General features: G+C 36.2%; 1 protein-coding gene across 1 annotated transcript in view; it reads right to left on the bottom strand.

Moving 5' to 3' along the window:
* The window catches only part of LOC130214805 (E3 ubiquitin-protein ligase UHRF2-like), a 47,268-nt gene that overhangs the window by 13,078 nt on the left and 7,754 nt on the right, over positions 1–26,436 (bottom strand). Inside the window, exons 2-8 of the mRNA XM_056446634.1 lie at positions 11,078–11,404; positions 8,028–8,305; positions 7,596–7,814; positions 4,317–4,426; positions 4,048–4,234; positions 2,111–2,234; positions 1,070–1,177 (exon numbers count right to left, since the gene is read on the bottom strand). Coding sequence (XP_056302609.1) covers positions 1,070–1,177; positions 2,111–2,234; positions 4,048–4,234; positions 4,317–4,426; positions 7,596–7,814; positions 8,028–8,305; positions 11,078–11,404 — 1,353 coding nt within the window. The remainder of the gene's footprint in view (positions 1–1,069; positions 1,178–2,110; positions 2,235–4,047; positions 4,235–4,316; positions 4,427–7,595; positions 7,815–8,027; positions 8,306–11,077; positions 11,405–26,436) is intronic.

The raw sequence follows: 26,436 nt of genomic DNA on the forward strand, positions 1-26,436 counted from the left end.
CAGCTACTGTGGTGGTCATGGAGGAGTGGAGAACATGAGACTGATTCCTGTGACGCTCCAGAGACAGACGAGTCTTCGCTGAGGCCAGCTTCCAGCCTCCGCCACTGAGACTGCAGCTCTGCACAAGACGTTTGGCCAGCGGAGAAATTAAATGGTCGTGCCCAACTGAGCCTGGTTTCTCTCAAGGTTTTTTTTTCTTCACTTCCGCCTTTAGTGAAGTTTTTTTTCCCTCTCCGCTGTCGCCACTGGCTTGCATGGTTCAGGATCTGTAGAGGTGCGCATCGTTGGATTTGCTCTTCAATATTTGGACTCTCAGTAGTGATTATTAAACCACACTGAACTGAGCTCAACTGAACTGAACTTAAACACTACAAACTGAACTACACTGTTCCTATTTACTGTGACCTTTTATGTGAAGCTGCTTTGACACAATCTACATTGTATAAGCGCTGTACAAATAAAGGGGAATTGAATTGAACACTCACTCCTTCAGTCAAAATCAAGGGGTCGAGTGTATGTCCCTTGTTCACTAGTGAACTGAAGTGGAGTGAAACGCACTTTAAAATGACAGTGGGGATTCCCTCGAGGAAACAAGATAGACGCTGCATCCAAAACTGCATACTTCCATACTGAAATCACTATGCGAGGCGAGTAGTATGTCAAAGAATTGGAAAATCAATATGTGAGAAGTACCCGGATGACTTACTACTTCCGGCGAGATTCTGAAGTGCGCATTCCATGCACGCTACGCTATCCCATGATGCCCCATGATGAGAATTCATGAATGGGAGTGAAGCGACGCAACTGACGCTGGTAGGTCACGTGACCATGACAAAATGGCGGATGTAGTACGTCTGAATTCCAGTCATACTTTTCACATTCATACTGTATAGAACGCACCTTTCTAAACAGCCGAGTAGTGCGTTTAAATTCAAATGCAGTATCCTACTGAGTAGTAGGCAATTTCAGACGCAGCCAGTCTATAAGTGGAGTGGAGCGCAGCCATGTTGTGCCTTTCAGCACTAACTGTAAATCACTTCCCAGAATGCACTGCAGCAGATCTCCTCACCTGAACACGAAACTTCCAAGTGGTTCCGACGGGAACGCCTGGAACGGGGCCGTAGTGATTGGACGGGACGATGGTGCATTCTTTAGTGCGGCCCACACACGCCATCCCCTACAACACAGAGACATCTCAGAACACTGACAAATACAACACTCAATATAACTCAATACAGTGATAATAACTCTGCTGCCTTCTGTTGTGTTCTGATGTGATGTCTGACTGTTGGAGCTGTGAAATAAACTCTAATCATTCAGCGGAGTGATATGGAGCTGTAATGGCCTCAAAACCTGCCGGAACTACTTTAGCTGTGCCTTTATATGGCAATAAGTAAACACCTGAGAGTGACCATCAGCCAATCAGAATCAAGCCTTCAATAACAGTACAGAAATCATGCTGAACTATACACTGTCAAAATGCCTTAAGACTTGTTTTTCAGCATCAGAATCCAATTTTTGCATTAAAGCTGTGAAAACACACACACACACACACACACCTGCTTTCCCAGAATCCCTCAGTGCTCATAAATACAGCACAGCATGATTCATTCTTTCATTCATTTTCTTTTCGGCTTAGTTCCTTTATTCATCAGAGGTCGCCACAGCGGAATGAACCGCCAACTATTCCAGCATATGTTTTACACAGCGGATGCCCTTCCAGCTGCAACCCAGTACTGGGAAACACCCATACACACTCATTCACACACACTCATACATGCAAACTCCACACAGAAACACCAACTGGCCCAGCCGGGACTCGAACCAGCGACCTTCTTGCTGTGAGGCGACAGTGCTAACCACTGAGCCGCCGTGCCACCCTGTCCTGGATTAATCTAGGAAAAGGGAGGAGGAGTAGGGGTAGATGGGGGATTCTTCAAGATGAAGAAGGTGAGAAAATCCGGGTTGTCTGATTGGTGAATTGGTGCAGGGACTGGCTGTGGTCAATCATGAGCACGTGCTCCTCTTAAGATTAGTCTATAAATAAACTTCACAGCTGTCCAGACGGAGGATGCGTGATGAATAATGAAGCAGCATAAGCCCGCCTCACCTTGCCCCAGTCTCTCTGGCTCTCTGTAGTCGCTGACGGCATCCTGGATTTCTTCTTACTGGTCCTCAGTTTCTCACCGGCTTTAACAACCTCACTGCTGTCATTCTTACAGGTGGGACAGTACCTGCACACACACACGGGCACACACAGTTATGTGCATGATGTTACACTGTCAGTCAACATATTAAGAGCAACATAATATAGTATAGTGTGTGTATAGTGTGTGTGTGTGTAGTGTGTACATGTGTATGAGAGTTTGTGTTGTCTGTGTGTGTGTGTGTATATATATGTTTGTTAGTGAGTGTGTATTATAGTGTGTGTGTGTGTGTGTGTGTAGTGTGTGTGTGTGTGTGTGTGTGAATATATATATGTTTGTTAGTGAGTGTGTATTATAGTGTGTGTGTGTGTGTGTGTGTGTGTGTGTGTGAATATATATGTTTGTTAGTGAGTGTGTATTATAGTGTGGTGTGTGTGTGTGTGTGTGTGTGTGTGTGTGTGTGTGAATATATATGTTTGTTAGTGAGTGTGTATTATAGTGTGTGTGTGTGTGTGTGTGTGTGTGTGTGTGTGTGAATATATATGTTTGTTAGTGAGTGTGTATTATAGTGTGTGTGTGTGTGTGTGTGTGTGTGTGTGTGTGTGTGAATATATATGTTTGTTAGTGAGTGTGTATTATAGTGTGTGTGTGTGTGTGTGTGTGAATATATATGTTTGTTAGTGAGTGTGTATTATAGTGTGTGTGTGTGTGTGTGTGTGTGTGTGTGTGTGTGTGTGAATATATATATGTTTGTTAGTGAGTGTGTATTATAGTGTGTGTGTGTGTGTGTGTGTGTGTGTGAATATATATATGTTTGTTAGTGAGTGTGTATTATAGTGTGTGTGTGTGTGTGTGTGTGTGTGAATATATATATATATATGTTTGTTAGTGAGTGTGTATTATAGTGTGTGTGTGTGTGTGTGTGTGTGTGTGTGTGTGTGTGTGTGTGAATATATATATGTTTGTTAGTGAGTGTGTATTATAGTGTGTGTGTGTGTGTGTGAATATATATGTTTGTTAGTGAGTGTGTATTATAGTGTGTGTGTGTGTGTGTGTGTGTGTGTGGCTTGTGTGTGTGTCGTGTTTGAATATATATATATATATATGTTTGTTAGTTGAGTGTGTGGTGTATTATAGTGTGTATGTGTGTGTGTTTCATCAGTTGTATTTTGTGTTGTATATATGTTTGTGCATGTGTTGTATGTATAAACATTTATGGAAGTCTGTGCTTTGTCAATGTGTTTGAGTGTTGTGTGCGCCATGTGTGTATACGCGAGTAGTTTTGTTTGTGTGTGTAAAGGTTTTGCCTGTGTATTAGTTTGTGATAGATGGTGATTTGTCTGTATGTGTGTGTCGTATAAAGGTTTGTGGGAGAGTGTCTTGATAACGTGTTTCGAGAGGTTTTTTTTGTGTGTGTGTATGGAAGTGTTTGGATTGTGTTAGTTTGTTGTAGTTTATGGTGTGATAGTGTGAGTATATGTTTGTGTATGCGTTGAGTGCTTGTGTGGGTTTAATGTGTGTGTCTCTAGTGTGTAAATGTGTGTGTAGTATAGTGTATAGTGTGTGTGTATGTGTGTGAGAAAGAGAGAGAAAGTGTGTTTGTGGGTTTTTAAGTGTGTGTGTGTGTGTGTATGAGTAAGTATGTATGAGTGAGTATGTGTGTGTGTGAATGTGTGTAAGCGTGAGTGTGTGTCAGTGTATGAGTGAGAAGGTGTGCGTGTTTGTGTATGAGTTAATGTATATAACCTGTGTGTGTATGTGTGAGAGAGAGTATATGTTTGTAAGTGTGTGTGTATTTAAAGTGTGTGCATAGTGTGTGTGTGTGTGTGTGTGTGTGTGTGTGTGTTGTGGTGTGTGTGGTGTGTGTGTTGTGTGTGTGTGTGTGTGTGTGTGTTCTGACCAGTCCTCGTCCTCTGGTATGGCTGACAGTGGTGGGTTCAGACAGTAGATGTGGAAGGCCATGTTACACTCATCACACAGCAGCTGCATGTGCGCGTCCTGCTTTCCTCCACACACACAACACGAGCAGAAGCGGCACTCGGCGTCCGGATCCGCCTTACAGTGCTTACACTCCGGACCGCTCTTACCTGACACACACATACACACAGGTTACACACAGGCAGGTTACACACACACACAAGTTTTACACATACACACAGATGCTCATACGTTTGTAGGGCCCGTCAGCTGCTGATAGAGCCGGAGCTCCAGGCTTCTCGATCTGATAAACCTCCTCCAGAAAGTGCAGCTTACAGTCTGAGATCACGTCGCCTGGCCCTCTGAAACAGCCAATCACAGAGCTGCATCTCTCTGACATCACACACACCACTTGAGATCTGCTCTTTTACTCATTATTGGTTTATACAACCCCAAATCAGTATGGAGAACGCAAATAAACAAAGGAAAGTAGTGATTTCCACATGTACTCTGACTTGTGTTTGATTGCAGACAGGACGAACACACAATATCTGCTGTTGTGTCTGCTCAGCTTCACTTCATGTGTAAATCTCCATCCTCTCCTGTCAGTCAGAGCTGCAACACACTCCAGAAACAGTGGCAGGAGCAGTTTAGGGCAGTGATCAGGTGAACTGCTGAATAATGATGTGATGTGACCACAGGTGATGTCCAAGGTGAGTGTGATTATGAAGCAGCATCAGTAAAGGTCTAGTCCTTTAGGAGGATCACCAGTTTGAAAATGACTGAACTGTGTAAACACAATGCTCCTCAGAGAAAGAGAGGAAGACATGTGGATACTTCACCTTCAACAGTGCAGAACATCATTAAAGATTGAAGAATCTGGAGGAGTTTCAGTGCGTACAGGACAAGAGCGCAAGCCTAAGCTGAACAACCGTGACCTCCGACCCCTCAGGGGGCGCTGCATCAAGAATCCTCATTCATCTATAAGCCAGATCACCACATGGTTCAGGACTACTGCGGTAAACCTTTGTCAAGCACCACAATACGTAGTTACATCCACAAACGCCAGTCAAAACTGTACTGTGCCAAAAGGAAGCCCTATGTTAACAGTGTCCAGAAGTGCCGTCGAATTCTCTGAGCTCTGAGGCATCTGGGATGGACCATCACACAGTGGAAACATGTACTGTGGTCAGATGAATCAGTATTTTGGGGGGGAAATGAATGCTGTGTGTTCTGGACTAAAGAAGAAAAGGATCATCCAGACTGTTCCCAGCACCAAGTCCAAAAGCCAGGGTCTATCATGGTATGGGGTTGTGTCAGTGCTCTTGGCAAGGTAGCTTGCACTTCTGTAAAGCTCCATTAATGCTAAAATGCACAGAGAGATTTTAGAGAACAATATGCTGCCCTCTTTTCCAGGGACGCAAAGTCCTGGCTGCAGAGGAAAAGAATACAGGTACTGGACTGTCCTGCCTGAAGTCCCGACCTGTCTCCAATAGAGAATGTGTGGCACGTTTTAAAGTGCAAAATGGAACAACAAAGACCCCGTTGTGCTGCCCACCTTAAGACTTGTTTGCAGGAAGAATGAGACAAACACCTGAAACACTTCATCACTTGGTGTCTTCGGTCTCTAAATGTCTTTTAAGTGTTGTGTTGTGGATTGGCAACATTACACAGTGCTAAATGCTTTACTGATACAACTGTGTTTGAAATGTGTAGCACTTCTTAACTTCTTTTAATGTTGATAACACATTGTTGATCATGTTTTTTAGTGCTTTTATCAAAAGTATTGCAACATTTCGTGTGATCTGTTGGTGTGGAAATGCTTCTGAGGACCAGAAGAGGTCACTGGGGAGGGAGGTAACAACAGCCAGTCAGTTGTTGGAATAAAATTAAAGAGTATTGATAGTATACAGTGCATCCGGAAAGTATTGATAGCGCTTGACTTTTTCCACATGTGTTTATGTTCCAGCCTTATTCCTAAATGGATTAAATTCCTTTATTTCCTCAACATTCTACACACAATCCTCCATAATGACAATGTGCAAAAAGAGTTTTGAAATTGTTGCACATTTATTAAAAATAAAAAAGCTGTAAAGTCACATGTGCATCAGTATTGACAGTCTTTGGCGTGAAGCTCTAAATTGAGCTCAGGTCCATTCTGTTTCCTCTGATCATTCTTGAGATGTTTCAGCAGCTTCATTGGAGTTCATCTGTGCTCAATTCAGTTGATTGGACATGATCTGAAAAGGCATACACCTGTCTATATAAGCTCTCAGGGTTGACAGTGCATGTCAAAGCACAAACCAAGCATGAAGACAAAGGAACTGTCTGTAGACCTCAGAGACAGGATTGTCTGGAGGCACAAGGCTGGGGAAGATTACAGAAACATTTCTGCAGCTCTGACAGTTCCACTGAGCACAGCGGCCTCCATCATTAAGTTTTGATCCGCGCAACAGAAACGCAGCATTGAGAAGACTTTAGGCTTAAGCATCCAAATGTTTTCAGCTGCCCACGCCACTCGCTTAATGTCAGGTGACTCACGCTCTGAGCAGCCCTCAACTGCATATTTTTGATGTCTTGGTCACTATTTGGAGGGCCGGAACAAATTGCCTTGGGGGCCGCCAATTGAACAGCCCTGCTCTTTGGTTTCGCTACATGTGGAGAGCGCCACATCACCTTCCCGTGTTTGTCGCAAGTTACTTGACATCACCCGGACAGAGGAGCTTGGGCGGACGCACCCGGCCTGAACCAATCGAGTAAAATAAATATATGTATGCTTTTTTTTGGAGTCAAACACTTGGACAACACTTAAAGAAAATTCAACACCTCATAAAAACAGAATTAAGACTTTATTATACCTTTTCAGGGCCTTAATTTTCTTTTATTGATTTCAAGAGTTCACACTTAGATATTGTTTGACAACTGTTAGCAGGTTTGGCATGCTGTCCCGGGAGAGAACCCTGAGCTCGGAGATAGTTGAGCCCAGGGCTCCCGCCTGGTCCATAGAACATATGAGGGGAGTACGAGATCGGTGGTCCTCGAGAGCTCCCCGTGGTAAAGGAGGAAAGGAGGAGAAGGGGTGGATGGGGGGTTATTTTGGAAAAACGAAGATAAGAGAGTAGTTCTAGCTAGGCTACTTATAGTGAGTTGGGGTTAATCTGATTGGCTAACTAGTGAATGTAGATGAGTGGCCAGCTGCAGTCAATCATATCACGTGCTCCTCTCGAAATTAGTTTGTGAAACTTCATTTATAAACGGACCCTGCGGACAGCCTGTTGAAATACCTGTTTAATTATTTAATAATAAACAATAATAATGATGAGGAACACATTAATAATGTTTGTTGTGTCGTCTGCAGTGAAATAAAAGTCAAAGTAACTTTAGAAATCACTACTTTCCTTTTTTACTTGCGTTTTCCATACTGTCCCAACCTTTTCTGATTTGGAGTTGCACATATGTGTGTGTGTGTGTGTGTGTGTGTGTGTGTGTGTGTGTGTGTGTGTGTGTATATGTACTGTGTGTGTGTTGTACCCCAGCAGTATGTTGACGCGGATCTCCTTGTTTGTGCGTGAGACGGCGTTCAGCGCTGTGATCTCGGCGTCGTACCAGAATCCTCGCTCCTCCGGCAGCTCCAGGTTATGGTTGACCATCACCACATCGCCCACACACAGCTGATCGAAGCGCAGCAGAGTGCGGGCGCGCGGACGCACGTCACACACACTCATCTCCACCACTCCATTCTCTGGGTAGCTGAACACACACATCATGAGAATAAAGCCAGCCAGTAACACACACACACACACACACACACACACACACACACACACACACACACACACACACATCTTAATATAAAAACCAAACAGTAACACACACACACACACATTTACATACATTCATTTAATCTGTGTGTGTGTGTGTGTGTGTGTGTGTGTGTGTGTGTGTGTGTGTGAGTGCACTTACTCTTCATATCTGATGTGGTAGGAGACGCGGTCATTGCTGCTGTCTGTAGTGAGTCTGTCCGCCGCCGCCGCTGTGCTGCTGTCAGTGTGTGTGTGTGTGTTTGTGGATGTTTGTGCTTCAGTGTCCAGTTTTCCATTGGTGTTTTTTCTGGGTCTGCCCACACGAGGCGCCGCTGAGTCTTTATTCTTCTGTGCTTTACTGGCCGGAGACACTTTCTCTATCACTGCTTCAAACCAGGCGCCGATGCTGACGTCCCTGCAGTCCACCAGCTCATTCACCTGCGCGCGCACACACACACACACACACACACATTAGGTTACTATTATGTTAATGCAAATTATAACTAGATATTAAAGTTTGAAGACACATGTTATGGTGGCTTGAAAAAGCCTGTTGGAAGTACCTTGTTTAGTTTGAAACTAAATAGATAGATAGATAGATAGATAGATAGACAGATAGATAGATAGATAGATAGCATAAAGTAGCATGTTTCTAGCGTCATTTTAGCATAAATTAGCATGTTGCTAACATTTTAGCATGAAATATTAATTGTAATATATTAACATATTCTAAAAACTATTATTTACTAATTTATTATTTAATAATATAACAGCTTATATTCAAAGATAAATAAATAAACTACTTAAATTAAATAAAATAGCATGTTTCTAGTGTCATTTTAGCATGAATTAGCATGCTGCAAGCATTTTAACATGAATTATCATAATATATTAATATATATTTTTAATAATATCATATATTCAAAAATAAATACATTAATTATTTAAAATAAAGTAGCATGTTTCCAGTGTAATTTTTTTTTACCATGAATTAGCATGTTGCTAGCATTTTAACAATAATAAAATAATAATCATAAAAGAAATTATCATTATAATATACTGAAATAATATATTAAAATAATTTTATATATATTTAACATATTTGATTTAATATATATATATATATTTTTTAATAATATAATTTATATTATATTTGATTATATTCAAATAAATAAACTAATTAAATAAAATAGCATGTTTCTAACGCTATTTTAACATGAATTAGCATGTTGCTAGCATTTTTACATGAAATAATTGTTATAATATATTAATATGTTACAATAATACAATACATTAATTTATATATTTTTAATAATAGATTATATTCAAAAATTAATAAAACTAAAATTAAATAAAATAGCATGTTTCTAGCATAATTTTAGCATGAATTAGCATGTTGTTAACATTTTATCATGAAATAATAATTATACTATATAAATGTTATAATAATATAATTTATTAATATATTTTAAACAATATAATAGATTATTCAAAAATAAATTAATTAATTAAATTAAGTAGCATGTTTCTAGCGTAATTTTAGCATGAATTAGCATGTTGATTACATTTTAACTTGAAATAATAATTAAAATATACCATATTAATATATTATAACAAACAATATATTCATATACTTTCAATAATATCATATATTATATTCAAAAGTAAATTAATTAATAAATTAAATAAAATAGCACGATTCTAGCATAAATTTACCATGAATTAGCATGCTGCTAGCATTTTAGCATGAAATATTAATAAAATATATTTTGAATAATGTGACATATCCAAAAATAAATAAATAAACCGATTAAATAAAAAAGCATGTTTCTAGCATAATTTTAGCATGAATTAGCATGTTGTTAGCATTTTAACATGAAATAATAATTATAAAGTATTGATATGTTATGATAAATATAATATATATTTTAATATAATAGCTTATATTCAAAAATAATAAACTAATAAAATAGCATGTTTCTAGCATAATTTTAGCATGAATTTGCATGCTGCTAGCATTTTAGCATGAAATATTAATAAAATATATTTTGAATAATGTGACATATTCAAAAATAAATAAATAAACTGATTAAATAAAAAAATAGCATGTTTCTAGCATAATTTTAGCATTAATTAGCATGTTTTTAGCATTTTAACATGAAATAATAATTATAATGTATTGATATGTTATAATAAATATAATATATCAATATATATTTTAATATAATAGCTTATATTCAAAAATAAAAAACTAATAAAATAAAATAGCATGTTTCTAGCATAATTTTAGCATTAATTAGCATGTTTTTAGCATTTTAACATGAAATAATAATTATAATGTATTGATATGTTATAATAAATATAACATATCAATATATATTTTAATATAATAGCTTATATTCAAAAATAATAAAATAAAATAGCATGTTTCTAGCATAATTTTAGCATGTTTTTAGCATAATTTTTAGCTAATTGCATGTTGTTAACATTTTAGCATGAAATAATAATTAGACTACATATTAATATGTTATAATATTATAATATATTCATATATTTTTAATAATATAATAGATTATTCAAAAATAAGAAAATTAATTTAATTAAATAGCATGTTTCTAGTGTAATTTTAGCATGAATTAGAATGTTGTTAGCGTTTTAACATGAAGTAATAATTATAATATACTAGTATGTTATAATAACGTAATATATTAATATATTTAAGTATATAATATATTCAAAAATAAACAAACTAATTAAATAAATAAAATAAAGTACCAGGCTTCTAGCGTTATTTTAGCATAAATTAGCTTATTGCTAGAATTTTAGCATGAAATGATTATTACAGTATATTAAAATACATTAAAATAATATAATATATTAATATATATTTATAATAATATTAAAGTTTATATTCAAATAAACTAATTAAATTAAAACGGTATGCTTCTAACGTCGTTTTAGCATGAATTAGCATGTTGTTAACATTTTAGCATGAATAATAATTATAATACATTAATATGTTATAATAATATAATATACTCATATATATATATATATATATATATATATATATATATATATATATATATATATATATATATATATATATATATATATATATATTAATAATACAATATATTACATTCAAAAATAAATAAGTAATAAAATAGAATGAAATCAAAGAGTGAATTTAGCTGTAGAGCAGATTACTTTGAAGACTCCGATGCCGGGGTCGATGAGGAACGTGCGGCTGGATGTGGACGGCTGACTGTCGGACGCTGGACTGCAGGATTTGGACTCGTTTCCGTTGCTGTTTTCGACGGTTGCCGGGGAAACGACTTCTGCGGTGGGTGTGTCTGCGGGCGCGTCTGAGGCAGAGTCGGGTGTGGATGTGGTGGGCGGAGCTTCTGTACAGACCACACCCTCTCCGTTGTTGAGGGCGGGGCTATCCGGCGGGTCCGTCTGAGAGCGAATCAGAAGCTGGACGATGTCATTCAGACCCACGTTATAATCAAACAGCGTCTGTCCATCTTCCATCTATAGGACAAACAGCACAAGCATCACACGTCATCAGATAGGATACAGAGCTTAAAGCTTATATATATACAGACTAACCAATTAGGTTTAACTATATATTACATATGATGTTCTTAAGTGTGTGTGTGTCTTTGGATTCTGAGTGTTTTACTCTGTGAATGTGTGTGTTTGATCTGTGCATGAGTGTGTGTATGTATTTGTGTGTTTTTTTTCTGAGTGTGTGTGTTTTTGCTCTCTGTGTGTGTTTGCTCACTGAGTGAGTGTTTTTTTTGTTCAGTGAGTGTGTGTGTGTGTTTTTGCTCTGTGAGTGTGTTTCTTCTGTGTGTGTTTTTGCTCTGTGTGTGTGTACTCATTCTGCATGTGTATTTTTGTTCTATGAGTATGTGTGTGTGTGTGTGTTTGTGTGTGTATGTGTTTTTGCTTCATGAGTGTGCGTGTGTGTGTGTTTTTGTTCAGTGAGTGTGTGTTTTTGCTTTATGAGTGTGTGTGTGTGTGTGTGTGTGTGTTTTTGTTCAGTGAGTGTGTTATTGCGTTATGAGTGTGTGTTGTTTGTTCTGGGTGTTTGTTTTTGTTCAGTGAGTGTGTGTGTGTGTTTTGTTCAGTGAGTGTGTGTATTTGGTTTATGAGAGTGTGTGTGTGTGTGTGTTCTAGTTCAGTGAGTGTGTGTTTTTGCTTTATGAGTGTGTGTGTGTGTGTGTGTGTGTGTGTGTTTTTGCTTTATGAGTGTGTGTGTGTGTGTGTGTGTGTGTGTTTTGCTCAGTGAGTGTGTGTGTGTGTTTTGTTCTGTGAGTGTGTGTTTTTGCTTTATGAGTGTGTGTTTTTGCTTTGTGAGTGTGTGTGTGTGTTTTGCTCAGTGACTGTGTGTGTGTGTTTTGTTCTGTGAGTGTGTGTTTTTGCTTTGTGTGTGTGTTTTTTTTGTTCTGTGAGAGTGTGTGTGTGTGTGTGCTCGTTGTCTCTGTTTGTGTTTTTGCTCAGTGAGTGTGTGTTTTACTATGCCGAATGCAGAATAACACACACACACACACACACACACACCAGCGCCGCCATATTCTGCAGCTGAAGAGCAGCGGTACAGCATTACCACACCACTACTGCTGAATCACAGCACAAATAAAGAAAAACACACACACAGAACACGAGTCCAGTCTATCTGTGAGTGTGTGTGTGTGTGTGCGAGAGAGACTGAATGTGTGTGTGTGTGTGTGTGTGTGTGTGTGTGAGAGTGTTGCCATAGTAACCAGCCAGGTCCCATCACACACAAAAACACACATTTGCGATGTGGATTTAGATGTGTAAGTCTGTCTGTGTGTGTGTGTGTGTGTGTGTGTGTGTGTGTGTGTGTGTACGCTGCGTTCGCGTCTCATTAGCATGAGAATCAGAGGTGCGAGATCTGCTTCCTGTTCTCCTGTTTCCCTCTGCTTTATTATGCATGATGGAGAATCCACAACACACACACACACACACACGCACACACACACACACACGCAGTCGCTCTGCTGTCGGCCATGTTTCTCTCCGTCTGCTGAAGCTGAATCTCAATCAGACGCTCAACAGATCGGCGGAAACACACACGCTCATCGCTACAGAAGACTAGCGCTCACGCAGACCTTCACAGACCAACGATGATGATGACGACACAAACACACTGAACACACAACAACCCATCACACAACAAGAGAAGAGAATCTGAACCATATAATGCTTTAATCACATTATTATTCATCTGTGTTATATTATTTATTCATAATTAGAATGATTTCATATTATTATTTATTAATCTCAATCATTCATTTTGTTTTTGGTCCCTTTTATTAATCAGGGGTCGCCACAGCGGAATGAACCGCCAACTTATCCAGCATATGTTTTACACAGCGGATGCCCTTTCAGCTGCAACCCATCACTGGGAAACACTCATTCACACACACTCATACACTACGGCCAATGTAGTTCATCAATTCCCCTATAGCGCACCTGAGCACCCGGAGGAAACCCACGCCAGCACGAGGAGAACATGCAAACTCCACACAGACACACCAACTGACCCAGCTGAGACTCGAACCAGAGACCTTCTTGCTCACCCTATATCATTATTATTGCTTATTAATTATTATTATTTCGTTATTATTATAATTGTCTTTCATTAATTATTATTATTTATTGATCTTAAGTTTATTATCATTATTATTTAATTTTATTAATTTATTTTAATTAATTTTAATTATTATTATTTATTTAAATTATTTTATTATTTATTTAATTATTATAACTTTTATTATAAATTAATATTATAATAATAATTATTATTTAGTCTCAATAATTTTTATTATTATATTTATTTTATTAAACCCTTTTCACTAGGGATGTCCAGGTCCGATCACGTGATCGAAAATCCGGCCCGGTTACGCGGTTTCAGACTCGATTGGAATCGGACACTCGAATATTCATACATGCATTCACTTTCTTTTTTTTGGTCTTTATTAATTAGGGGTCGCCACAGCGGAATGAACCACCAACTATTCCAGCATATGTTTTACGCAGTGGATACCTTTCCAACCGCAACCCATCAGTGGGAAACACCCATACACACTCAATCACACACACACACACACACACTATGGCCAGTTTAGTTCATCAATTCCCCTATAGCGCATGTGTTTGGACTGTGGGGGAAACCGGAGCACCCGGAGGAAACCCACACCAACACGAGGAGAACATGCAAACTCTACACAGAAACACCAACTGACCTAGCTGAGACTCGAACCAGCAACTTTCTTGCTATGAGGCGACAGCACTACCCACTGCACCACCGCATCGCTCCACTTTTATTATATATTATTATTATTTAGTCTCTATTATTATTATTATTATTATGGTTATTTTTAAACCCTTTTGGCTAGGGATGTCCAGGTCCGATCACGTGTTCGGAAATCCAGCCTGATCACGCGGTTTCAGGCTCGATCAGAATCGGATGTTTATGGAGTCAATCTAGGGTCATATATACTTACAAAATAAAACAAAGAACTAAAAAATAAAGCATTGAGCAAAACATAAATAAATTAAAGCAAATCTATAAAAATTGACTGCAATGCTATAAATAATGTTTTGCTAATATAGAGTGGTTTTTATTGCTAATGCTAATATTTTAGTAGTTTTTGCACTGTTTGCTTTTTATTTGCAGTTCTTTTTTTGTTTGCCAATTTCATTTTTATTTCTCAAAACTTCATTTTCCCTTTGCAGTTCTTTATTTTTGTTAGCAAAATAATTTTTTTTCACAAAAATTCATTTTCGCTTTGCAAATTTTACAGACTTATTAGAGGCATTTATTTATTTATTTATTTATTTAATTATTATTATTTTTTTAATTATTTATTTATTTTTTTAATTATTATTATTTTTTTAATTATTTATTTATTTTTTTAATTATTTATTTAATTATTTATTTTTTTAATTATTTATTTTTTTAATTATTTTTTTTTAATTATTTATTTACTTTTTTAATTATTTATGTATTTATTTTTTTATTTATTTTTTAAATTATTTATTTACTTAAAAAATATATTTATTTTTTAAAATTATTTATTTATTTATTTAATCATTTATTTATTTTAAATTATTTATTAATTTTTTTAAATATTTATTTATAAATTTTTTTTATTATTTATTTATTTAATTAATTATTAATTTTTAAAAATTATTTACTTATTTATTTTTTTAATTATTTATTTAATTATTCATTTATTTTTTAAATTATATATTTATTTGTAAAATTATTTATTTATTTTTTACATTTTTTATTTATTTATTATTTATTTATTTATTTAATTTTTTGCTCAATGCTTTTTTTTGTTAGCGAAACTTTCTTTTATTTTGCAAGTATATATGGCCCTAGATTGACTCCATAAACGTTACCTCCCAACCAGGACTCGTGTGTGTGTGTGTGTGTGTGTGTGTGTGTGTGTGTATATATACATTTGAAGTCAGAATTATTAGCCCCGCCAAATTATTTGCATTAATTTTTTTTCCCCAATTTCTGTTTAACGGAGAGCAGATTTCTTCAACACATTTCTAATCATAATAGTGTTAATAACTCATCTCTAATAACTGATTTATTTTCTCTTTGTCATGATGACAGTAAATAATATTAGACTAGATATTCTTCAAGACACTAGTATTCAGCTTAAAGTCACATTTAAAGGCTTCACTAGGGTAATTAGGGTAAAGTTAGGGTAATTAGGCAAGTCATTGTATAACGATGGTTTATTCTGTAGACAACTAAAGGGGTTAATAATAATGACCTTAAAATGCTTTTAAAAAATTAAAAACTGCTTTCATTCTAGCCTAAATAAAACAAATAAGACTTTCTCCAGAAGAAAAAATATTATCAGACATACTGTAAAAATTTCCTGAATCATTTGGGAAATATTTAAAAAAGAAAAAAAAAATCAAAAGGGGCCCTTTGTTTCCGTAATCATAACAGTTGTCATTTACTATTACAATTATCATTGTTGCGTTAATCGGTAAGGGTAGTTATTATTACCGTTATCATTACAGGAGTAATGTTAATTTTAGTTATTTTTAGAGTTGCCATTAATGTTATTGTAACGACTATAATTATTACTTACAACTACAATGATCATTACAGCTCTTGACGAAGTTATCGTTTCAGTTAATATAACTGTTACTGTTGAAAGTAATTTAATTTATTACAGTTCTCATAAATATTGTTACAGTGTTATAATTACGATTTTATTATTATTATTATCAATATTAATATAAAGCTTTTGTTATAGTTTAGTTATATATTAGTTGCTATTTACGTTATTAAAGCAGTTTTTTAGCTATTTTGTTACAGTTACTATTACTGATTTAATCTGTAAAGTTAGTTAATATTACCGTTATTATTACAGACGTAATTTTAGTTATCGTTATATTTAATGTTAATGTTATTTTAACTGCTATAATTATTACTGCTACAGTTACCATTTTAGTTCTTGATAAAGTTATTGTTACAGTGTAATTAGTTAACGTTAAAAATACAGTTTAGATTATAGTTATCTACTGTTTCAGATATCATTTTTGCCGTCACAGTAAATGTTTTATTAGTTGTTTTTAGAGTTTTCAGGTTTTCGTTTTCATTATCATAACAATTATCACAATGGTTGCTACAGTTACCATTAGCGATAATTATAATTAGTAATTTATTAATTCATTAAACATAATTAAAAGCTTTAGTTAAACAGTTGTTATAGTTATTGTTTCACATATCATTATATTTACGTTTAAATGATTATAATGGTTATAATTATTACTCACAGCGACGGCTTTTTTCAGTTATCATTACGAACATTGTTTACATTACTGTTACAGCTGTCACAGTAACAGTAACTAAATTAGTTACAGCTACATTTATCATTACAGTTGTTGAAGTTATTGTTTCTGTTATGGTAACTGTTACAATAATTATTTAAATTGTTATACTGTATTTCTCATGTTTTCGTTATAACAATTATCACAATTAATTATTGAACATGATTAAAGTTTTCGTTAGTTATTGCAATTTTTAAAGCCCTTGTCATAGTTACTGTTTCACTTATCATTATAGCTACAATTTACATAACTGTAACGAATATAACAATTAATTACAGCTCCAATTTTCATTATAGTTGCTGACGAAGTTTTTGTTAGTTATGGTGATCATAAAAACTGTTCCGATGGTTAAAAATCTCAGTTATTGTTACAATTTCGATTTTAGCTATTATTAAAGTGATTGTTATAGTTTAACTAGCTATACGATTTTCAGTTATCATTACGGTTATTGTTTGCATTACGGTTACAGCTGTCATAGTAAAAGTTTTACTATTTCGTTAGCTATCATCAGAATTTTTTATTTCCGTTATCATAACAATTATAGTTAACGTTACCCTCATAATTACAGTTGTACAAATCGTGTTAAGGTCACTGCAATTATTATCGTCATTTTTAAAGCTACTGTTATCATTTCACTTTAAATTCGTTATCGTTAGTTCCCTGTATATTTATCGTTAACATTGCTATAATTCCTGTTGTTACAATAATTACTGTTTACTATTACAATTACTATTTTAACAGCAGCAACAATTGTAACAATGATAATTATAGCAACGGGAATTGTAACAATGTAAACAACAAATAAGAAGGTAACTAGCGATTAGCGGTAACTGCAAGCAACAGAAAACACAATAAAGCAAGTATTGTATTTACGAGCCTCACGTAAAACTACATGAAATGTGTGTTTACATAATCATTAACAGCACTTCAGACTGTGTGTGTGTGTGTGTGTGTGTGGCTAAAGCACTCTTCATCTCTGTCTGTGAAACACAGTGACGCACAAGCATTAAGCTCAACAACACACACACACACACACACACACGCTGGCAAAATGACAACACTCTCCTCTGAACACACAACCAGCCATCGGCTCCACACATACAAGCGCTCTCAGGACAAACCACGAACTGCTCCGAACTTGAATTTAAGTGTGTGTGTTTGAAGGTTTGTTGTGGATTAAAAGAACATGAAGATCCTCCATTTGCAGCTGGGCTCTGGCTGACGTCCACCGCGGCGTGACGCGACGCCATTTTAAGCGAGCAGTAAACGGCATGATGGTTATGTAAATCTACTGGAGCTCCAGTCAAGTTTAAAGACAGCCATGATTACTGACACACACACACACGATAGAGGCTGCGCGCTTTTGTGTGCGCATTTGACACTCTAGTGGAGTGTTTTTGTGTAGGTGCAATTGAAAAGACAAGTGCAAAAATTGGTTCTGTTCGTAATCCTTTAGTTATTGGTTATATTCATTACAACTGGATTTTTGATTTGTGGTATGAAGCTTGCTTTGTGTTTGTACTAATGCAATCTTGTCATTGTTTTAAAGCATACGCGTGTGTCTGTGTGAATGCATTTGAGTACACTCTTGCTACTTGAAAAGTAAAAATATGTTAGTGAATAAGACTCGTTACAGAATTACTCGTACATTAAGCAGGGCTCGACAATAAGGACTGCCTGAGGGCCCGGGGCCAGCGTGCGAGACTCTCAGGCCAGTGTACAGAATGTTATTGACCTGATCAGGCCAGTGCTGCCTAGTCATTAAAGTTTGGCTGCGACTCTCTGTCAGCTGCGTGCAAATACAATCTTCGGGTGCTTTCACACATAGACGTTTGTTTCGGAATCGGTCTCGTTTCCCCCGTTAGCGTGATTCGTTTGGCATATGTCAATTCAGCTATCGCGCTCGCATCCGAGCCAAATCAATCGGTCTGAGATCGCCTGAATGAGACGGTCTCTGCTCGATTAAGCCGATTGATTGTAGTGAGAAAATAAAACAATGCAACAAACTAACGACCCAGGCTATATCACAGTGTATTAGGATTGTGTAATAGCCGTATATGCAGCTATATGAAGAGAGAATGATGAGTAGGGCGAGATGTCATTCCTACTGGTAAATGAGTGCTTCATGTCTAATATGAAAGTGAAAGCTTGCTGAAATATTACCGAGAGCTGTTTATCTGTTAGGAACATTGACCGAAGTTACCATCTGATCATTTCTCCATATTTTAATCTTATAATATGTTGTGTTAGGCCAGTTGTTTTGTTCATTTCTGCACTGACAACATAAAAGATCAACATTGATCTGCTTCATGATCTGATGCAGTCTCGGTTCATCTGCTGTCTCTCGATAATTTAATCCTATAATGCAGAATTCTAGCCAACGTTTCTTTAATAGATTGATTAATTCAATAGAGAGATTTTTACAAAACCTGACTGCTGAAATGAGGCTCTGTATGAGAGAGTCTGAGCTCTCTGATTCATATTTGCTGATGATGTCTGTGGGTGTCAAAATTAAAGTGCACACTTTCACTTATAAAATATTCTATACACTACTGGTTAAAGGTTTGGGGTCAGTATGATTGTTAAAGATGTTAAAATAAGCTTCTCCTGCTCTCCAAGGCTGCATTTATTTCATCATAAATACAGCAACATTGTGAAATGTTGCACTATAAGATCACTGCTCAAAAGTAGTTTATTATTTAATTGAATAATTTTTAAAGAGGAGTTTAACTTCATTACTGCAGTCTTCAGAGTCACATGATCCTTCAGAAATCACTAATGTTAATTATTATTGTTGTTTTTATCATTAATATTATTGTTATTAATGGTAATAGTAATAAAAGCAATAATGTCTGGAATAATTATTTTATTTGAAGCTACATACAATAAGAAAGCAGTTATTTAACATTGTAATAAATATTTAACCATTTAACTATTTTTTTTCACATTTAATAAATGTAGCCTTTATGAACTGAATAATTTTCCTTTAAAAAAAAACATGAAAAAATAAATTATAAAACTGACGCCAAACTCTTGACCGGTACTGTGTATGTATATATTTATTTATGTGTATTTATATATATATATATATAAACACACACACACACTATCAAATTTAGTTACATCACAATTGAATTTTTTCAAGTTGTCAGTTAAGTTAAGCTTAATTAAAAGGGTAGGTATTACAATTATGTTAGGCTTTTGAAACATAATTTAAAATGCTGTATGTGGCTAAGAAGTAGCTATTAACTTCTTTTCTTTTTTTGTTGGGGCCAGTTGAAAAAAATCTTGATGATAACAGAGTTGACGATAAAGTTGATGATACGAAGTTGACAATACTACAGTTGGTAACAACGGAGTTGACGATAACCGAGATGACGATAACGGAAGTGACGATAATGGAGTTTGACGACAATGGAGTTGACAATACCAGAGTTGACGATAACAAAGTTGAAAATAAAAGAGTTGACGATAAAGTTGATGATCCGAAGTTGACAATACCACAGTTGGTAATAATGGAGTGGACTATAATAGAGTTGACGACAACCGAGTTGACAATAACGGAGTTGACGATAACAGAAGTGACGATAACGGAGTTGATGACAATGGACAATACCAGAGTTGACGATAACAAAGTTGACAATAAAAGAGTTGACGATAACACACTTGACGATAACAATTGGTGGTAACGAAGTTGATGATAACAAAGTTGACGATAAGAGAGTTGATGATAAAAGAGTTGACGATAACAGTTGCCGATAAAAGAGTTGATGATAACAGAGTTGACGATAACAGGTGACTATGATGGAGCTGATTATAATGGAGTTGACAATAACAGTTGACGATATAAGAGTTGACGATATTGGAGTTGACAATAACGGAGTTGACAATAAAAAGTTGATGATAACAGATGACGATAATGGAGTTTATTTTAACGGAGTTGATGATAACAGGTGACTATAATAGAGTTGATTAAAATGGAGTTGGCGATAATACAGATGACAATAAAGTTGATGAAACGAAGTTGACAATACCACAGTTGGTAATAACGGAGTTGACGATAACCGAGTTGACGATAACGGAAGTGACGATAATGGAGTTGACGATAACGGCGTTGACAACAATGGAGTTGACAATACCAGAGTTGACGATAACAATTGGTGGTAACGAAGTTGACGATAACGAAGTTGACGATAACAAAGTTGACGATAAGGGAGTTGATGATAAAAGAGTTGACGATAACAATTGGCGATAAAAGAGTTGACGATAACAGGCGACTATAATGGAGTTGATTATAATGGAGTTGACGATAAAAGAGTTGATGATATTGGAGTTGACGATAACGGAGTTGACGATAAAAAGTTGACGATAACAGGTGGCGATAATGGAGTTTATTTTAACGGAGTTGATGATAACAGGTGGCTATAATAGAGTTGATTAAAATGGAGTTGACGATAATACAGATGATGATAAAAGAGTTGAGAATAAAAGAGTTGACGATAACAGTTGTCGATCACACAGTGACGATAAAGTTGACAATAACAGAGTTGACGATATAATTGACGGCGGAGTTGACGATAACAGAGTTGACGCTAACAGAGTTGACGCAAACAGAGTTGACGCTAACAGAGTTAAGGATAACAGAGTTGACGATAACAAAGTAGCAGATAACAGAGTAGAGTATATGATAACGAAGTTGACGATAACGGAGTTGACGATAACAGAGTTGATGCTAACAGAGTTGACGCTAACAGAGTTGACGCTAACAGAGTTGACGCTAACAGAGTTGACGCTAACAGAGTTGACGCTAACAGAGTTGACGATAACAAAGTAGCAGATAACAGAGTAGAGTATATGATAACGAAGTTGACGATAACGGAGTTGACGATAACAGAGTTGATGCTAACAGAGTTGACGCTAACAGAGTTGACGCTAACAGAGTTGACGCTAACAGAGTTGACGCTAACAGAGTTAAGGATAACAGAGTTGACGATAACAAAGTAGCAGATAACAGAGTAGAGTATATGATAACGAAGTTGACGATAACGGAGTTGACGATAACGGAGTTGACGATAACAGAGTTGACGCTAACAGAGTTGACGCTAACAGAGTTAAGGATAACAGAGTTGACGATAACAAAGTAGCAGATAACAGAGTAGAGTATATGATAACGAAGTTGACGATAACGAAGTTGACGATAACGGAGTTGACGATAACGGAGTTGACGATAACAGAGTTGACGCTAACAGAGTTAAGGATAACATGGTTGACGATAACAAAGTAGCAGATAACAGAGTAGAGTATATGATAACGAAGTTGACGATAACGGAGTTGACAGTAACGGAGTTGCCAACAACAAGTTAATAATAACAAAGTGTCGTTTCAATAGGATGCTTTGGTTGTTTGTGTTAATGTATTTGAGTGCATGTTTGTATTTTTTCAATATGCAGTCCTAGTGTGTTTATTTCTGTGCATCTGAGGGCACTCCTGTATTTTTGGTTTTAATAATATGCACTTGTTGTTTGAGCTTCAGCATGTGCGTTTGAATACAATCTTGCATTTATTTTCAGAAACATGCATTAGCTGTTGTGTTCTTGCATCTCTGTGCACTCTTGTATGTTTTGTTTCCATTCCTCGTTTGTGCACATGCATTTAATCGCATTCATGCCGTTTTGAGAGATTAAATAAGATGTGTGTGTTTGTGCGTGCACGATTGAGTCCAGTCTTGCAATGTTGAGAATGTGAGAGCTTGTGTGTGTGAGTGTGTGAGCATGCTTTTTCCCTCCAACAAAGATGGAAAATCAAACTAGCCGAGCAGGGGAATGTACGCCACTGCAGAGCCCTGCGTGGAATTATGGGATATGTGTGGAGACGCCCCGCTCCTGCTCCCCCACCCCCCCGTCCTCCCGCCAGCGCAGGATTGAAGGAAGAAGGAGGAAGTAGGTCACGTTCAGACCCAACACAAACAAACCAACTTACAAATCTAACTCTGTTTACTAGCTGTACTGCGGTAAAAGCACCCGATCGCCGCCGCTCACACACTCACGCAATTACAGCAGCTCCACTAATTAAACCAGAGAAAAGTTGTCGAGTCGCTGGCGGCGCACGCATACACACACACACACGGTTCAGTCGCGCTGCACACACAGGCCCAGAGAAATGCAGAAGCGCTCGACTGCGGAAAAACAGCCCGCATTACAGCCTCAGTAGCAGATCTACTGAAGAATAACCAGGATTACACACACACACACACACACACACACAGATGGAAACACACACACACACAGATGGAAACACACACATATATACACATAGAAACACACACACACAAACATATGGAAACACACACACATACAGATGGAACCACATATACACACACACACACATATTGAAACACACAAACAGATGGAACCACTCACACACACACAGACATATATACACATTGAGAAACACACACACACACGCACGCACACACACACACACACACGCACACACACACACACACACACACACACACACACACACACATATATACATATATATATATACACACACACACACACATACACAAAAAGATGACGATAACGGAGTTGACGATAACAAATTTGATAAGAGTTGATGATAAAGTTGACCAATAATGGAGTTGATGATAACGAAGTTAACGATAACGAAGTTGACGATAACAGAGCTGACGATAAAAGAGCTCTGAGATGATGATATTGGAGTTGATAATAACGGAGTTGACGATAATGGAGTTGACGTTAATGAAGTTCATAAGAGTTGACAATAACGAAGCTGATGATAACAGAGTTGACGATAACAAAGTTGATAAGAGTTGACGATAACAGGATTGATGATAACAGAGATGATGATATTGGAGTTGATGATAACAGTTGACGATAACGAAGTTGATGATAATGAAGTTGACGATAAAGGAGTTGACAATAACAAAGTTGATAACAGTTGACGATAATGAAGTTGACAATAACGAAGTTGACGATAACGGAGTTGACGATAACAGAGTTGACGATAACAGAGTTGACGATAACGGAGATGATGATAACGGAGATGATGATAACGAAGTTGATGATAACAGAGATGATGATAACAGAGATGATGATATTGGAGTTGATGATAACAGAGTTGACGATAAAGGAGTTGACGATAACAGAGTTGATAAGAATTGACGATAACGAAGTTGACGATAACAGGGTTGATGATAACAGAGATGATGACATTGGAGTTAATGATAATGGAGTTGACGATAATGAAGTTGACAATAAAGGACTTGACAATAATGGAGTTAATGATAAAATTTACGATAACCCAGTTGACATTAATGAAGTTGGTGATAATAGAGTTGATGATAAAGTTGACGATAAAACAGTTGACGTTAACAAAGTTTATAATAATGGAGTTTACGATAATAGAGTTGGTGATAACGGAGTTGATGATAACGGGAGTTGATGATAGCAAAGTTGATGATCAGTGCTGAGCATAAATACCCCATTTTAAAAATTAATATATTGTATCCAATTCTAAGTCATTATAGGTCAAATATTGTTGCATTTGGACAAAACAGATTTATTAAACAGATACATTTATTAAAGGGCACCTATGGTGAAAAATCTACTTTTCAAGCTGTTTGGACAGACATATGTGTAGATATAGTGTATAGAGCGTCATATTGGGGTGATAGAAACACACCCAGTCCTTTTTTTCAATTTAACAACATAAAATCTGTGGACCAATTAGAGCGGTTTTCAGACCAACCGCAACTTGACATAGGAGTGAGGTCCCCCCGCCCACCGAATTGACTGACAGCTGCGCGTATTAACATGTCCCTATAAATTGATAGTAAAACAAAAATGATGGTGAAACGATAGTAAAAGCATGGTAAAACGATAGTAAAACCATGGTAAAAAGATAGTAAAACCATGGTAAAACGTTGGTAAAATGATAGTAAAAGATAGTAAAACCATGGTAAAATGACAGTAAAACGATGGTAAAACGATAGTAAAACCATGGTAAAAAGATAGTAAAACCATGGTAAAACGTTGGTAAAATGATAGTAAAATGATAGTAAAACGATAGTAAAACCATGGTAAAATGACAGTAAAACGATGGTAAAACGATAGTAAAAGCAAGGTAAAATGATAGTAAAACCATGGTAAAACGTTGGTAAAACGATAGCAAAAATGATGGCAAAACGATAGTAAAATGATGGTAAGACGATGGTAAAAACGATCCTAAAACGATAGTAAAACGATGGTAAAACGATAGTAAAACCATGGTAAAAACGATCGTAAAACTATAGTAAAATCATGGTAAAACGATAGTAAAACCATGGTAAAACGTTGGTAAAACGATAGTAAACGATAGAAAAATGATGGTAAAAACGATGGTAAAATGATAGTAAAATGATGGTAAAATGATAGTAAAACCATGGTAAAAACGATCGTAAAATGATGGTAGAATGATAGTAAAATGATGGTAAAACGATGGTAAAAGCGATAGTAAAAGCATGGTAAAACGATAGTAAAACGATAGTAACACCATGGTAAAACGATAGTAAAACCATGATAAAAGGATGGTAAAAAGCATAGTAAAAACTATCGTTTTATCGTCATTTTACCATGGTTTTACTATCGTTTTATCGTCGTTTTACCATGGTTTTACTAGGGTTTTAAACACTTCTAATAACCCCTTAATGCTTATGTCGGTTGTGTATGAATAACTGAAGACGCTCCTTTAATGCTTTCCCTTATGTTCAATTCTTTTAAATGACACGTCCCATCCATCCCCAACCTTAAATCATCTAACAGTTCCAACGTTTTGTGTGACATTCTGATCAAATCTCTCTGGTTTAGAAACGTATGTCTTCGTTCTCACTTGTTCTTAGCCCTGGCATTATGTTGATTATATTATTTCCTTTCCTGTTTCTCTTACGCTTATATTCTTCAGCAGCCAGTCAATATTATACTTTCCGTCTATGACAGAATGAGTTAATACAGACAGAGAATGTGTAACATCATATTCAGCAAAAGACAGTGTATGTGCATGAAAGACCACCAGTCCGAGCAGGGCGTGAGCCAGCGATACCGGCATGGCAGACAAATGTTCTGAGGAGGCTAAAGATTGCAGAATAGTGTCTGTCGCTGGATCTGTGGAGTGAGGTTTACGTGATCACCAGCTGGCTTACGTTACATAAGGGCAAATATAAATGACCAGAACATCCTTTACTCATTTGACCCAGGCATTGATATTAATATTAAATGCTACTTTTGTGCCTTTATTAGCTTTTTTCTCACCTATTTACAGGGTTAAAGATCTGAAATTATTCCATCTCCACCTGCTGGAGAAAGAGCAGCTGGCGATCTGCAATCTATTGCTTTTCCTGCAGCTCCCGAATGTAATGTTGAATCCTAACAGTCGAGTTTGAGCCACTGAATTTATGGAAGTGAATATTTAAACTGAAATAAAATGAACAGAAAATTACCTTTTGAATATTAAACATCGTATTTTTAAAGGGTATTTAATATTTTGTAAGTGAAATCTGGAAATTAAATATGAATTATTGAATTTACAAGTATGAAAACGTGTTTGAAATATTTTTAGTTGAAATATTCACAGCTTAAATAAACAGATATGTTAAAGTTCAGGAC

This window comes from Danio aesculapii, chromosome 21, assembly GCF_903798145.1.
Source record: "Danio aesculapii chromosome 21, fDanAes4.1, whole genome shotgun sequence".
Classification (NCBI taxonomy): Eukaryota; Metazoa; Chordata; class Actinopteri; order Cypriniformes; family Danionidae; genus Danio; species Danio aesculapii.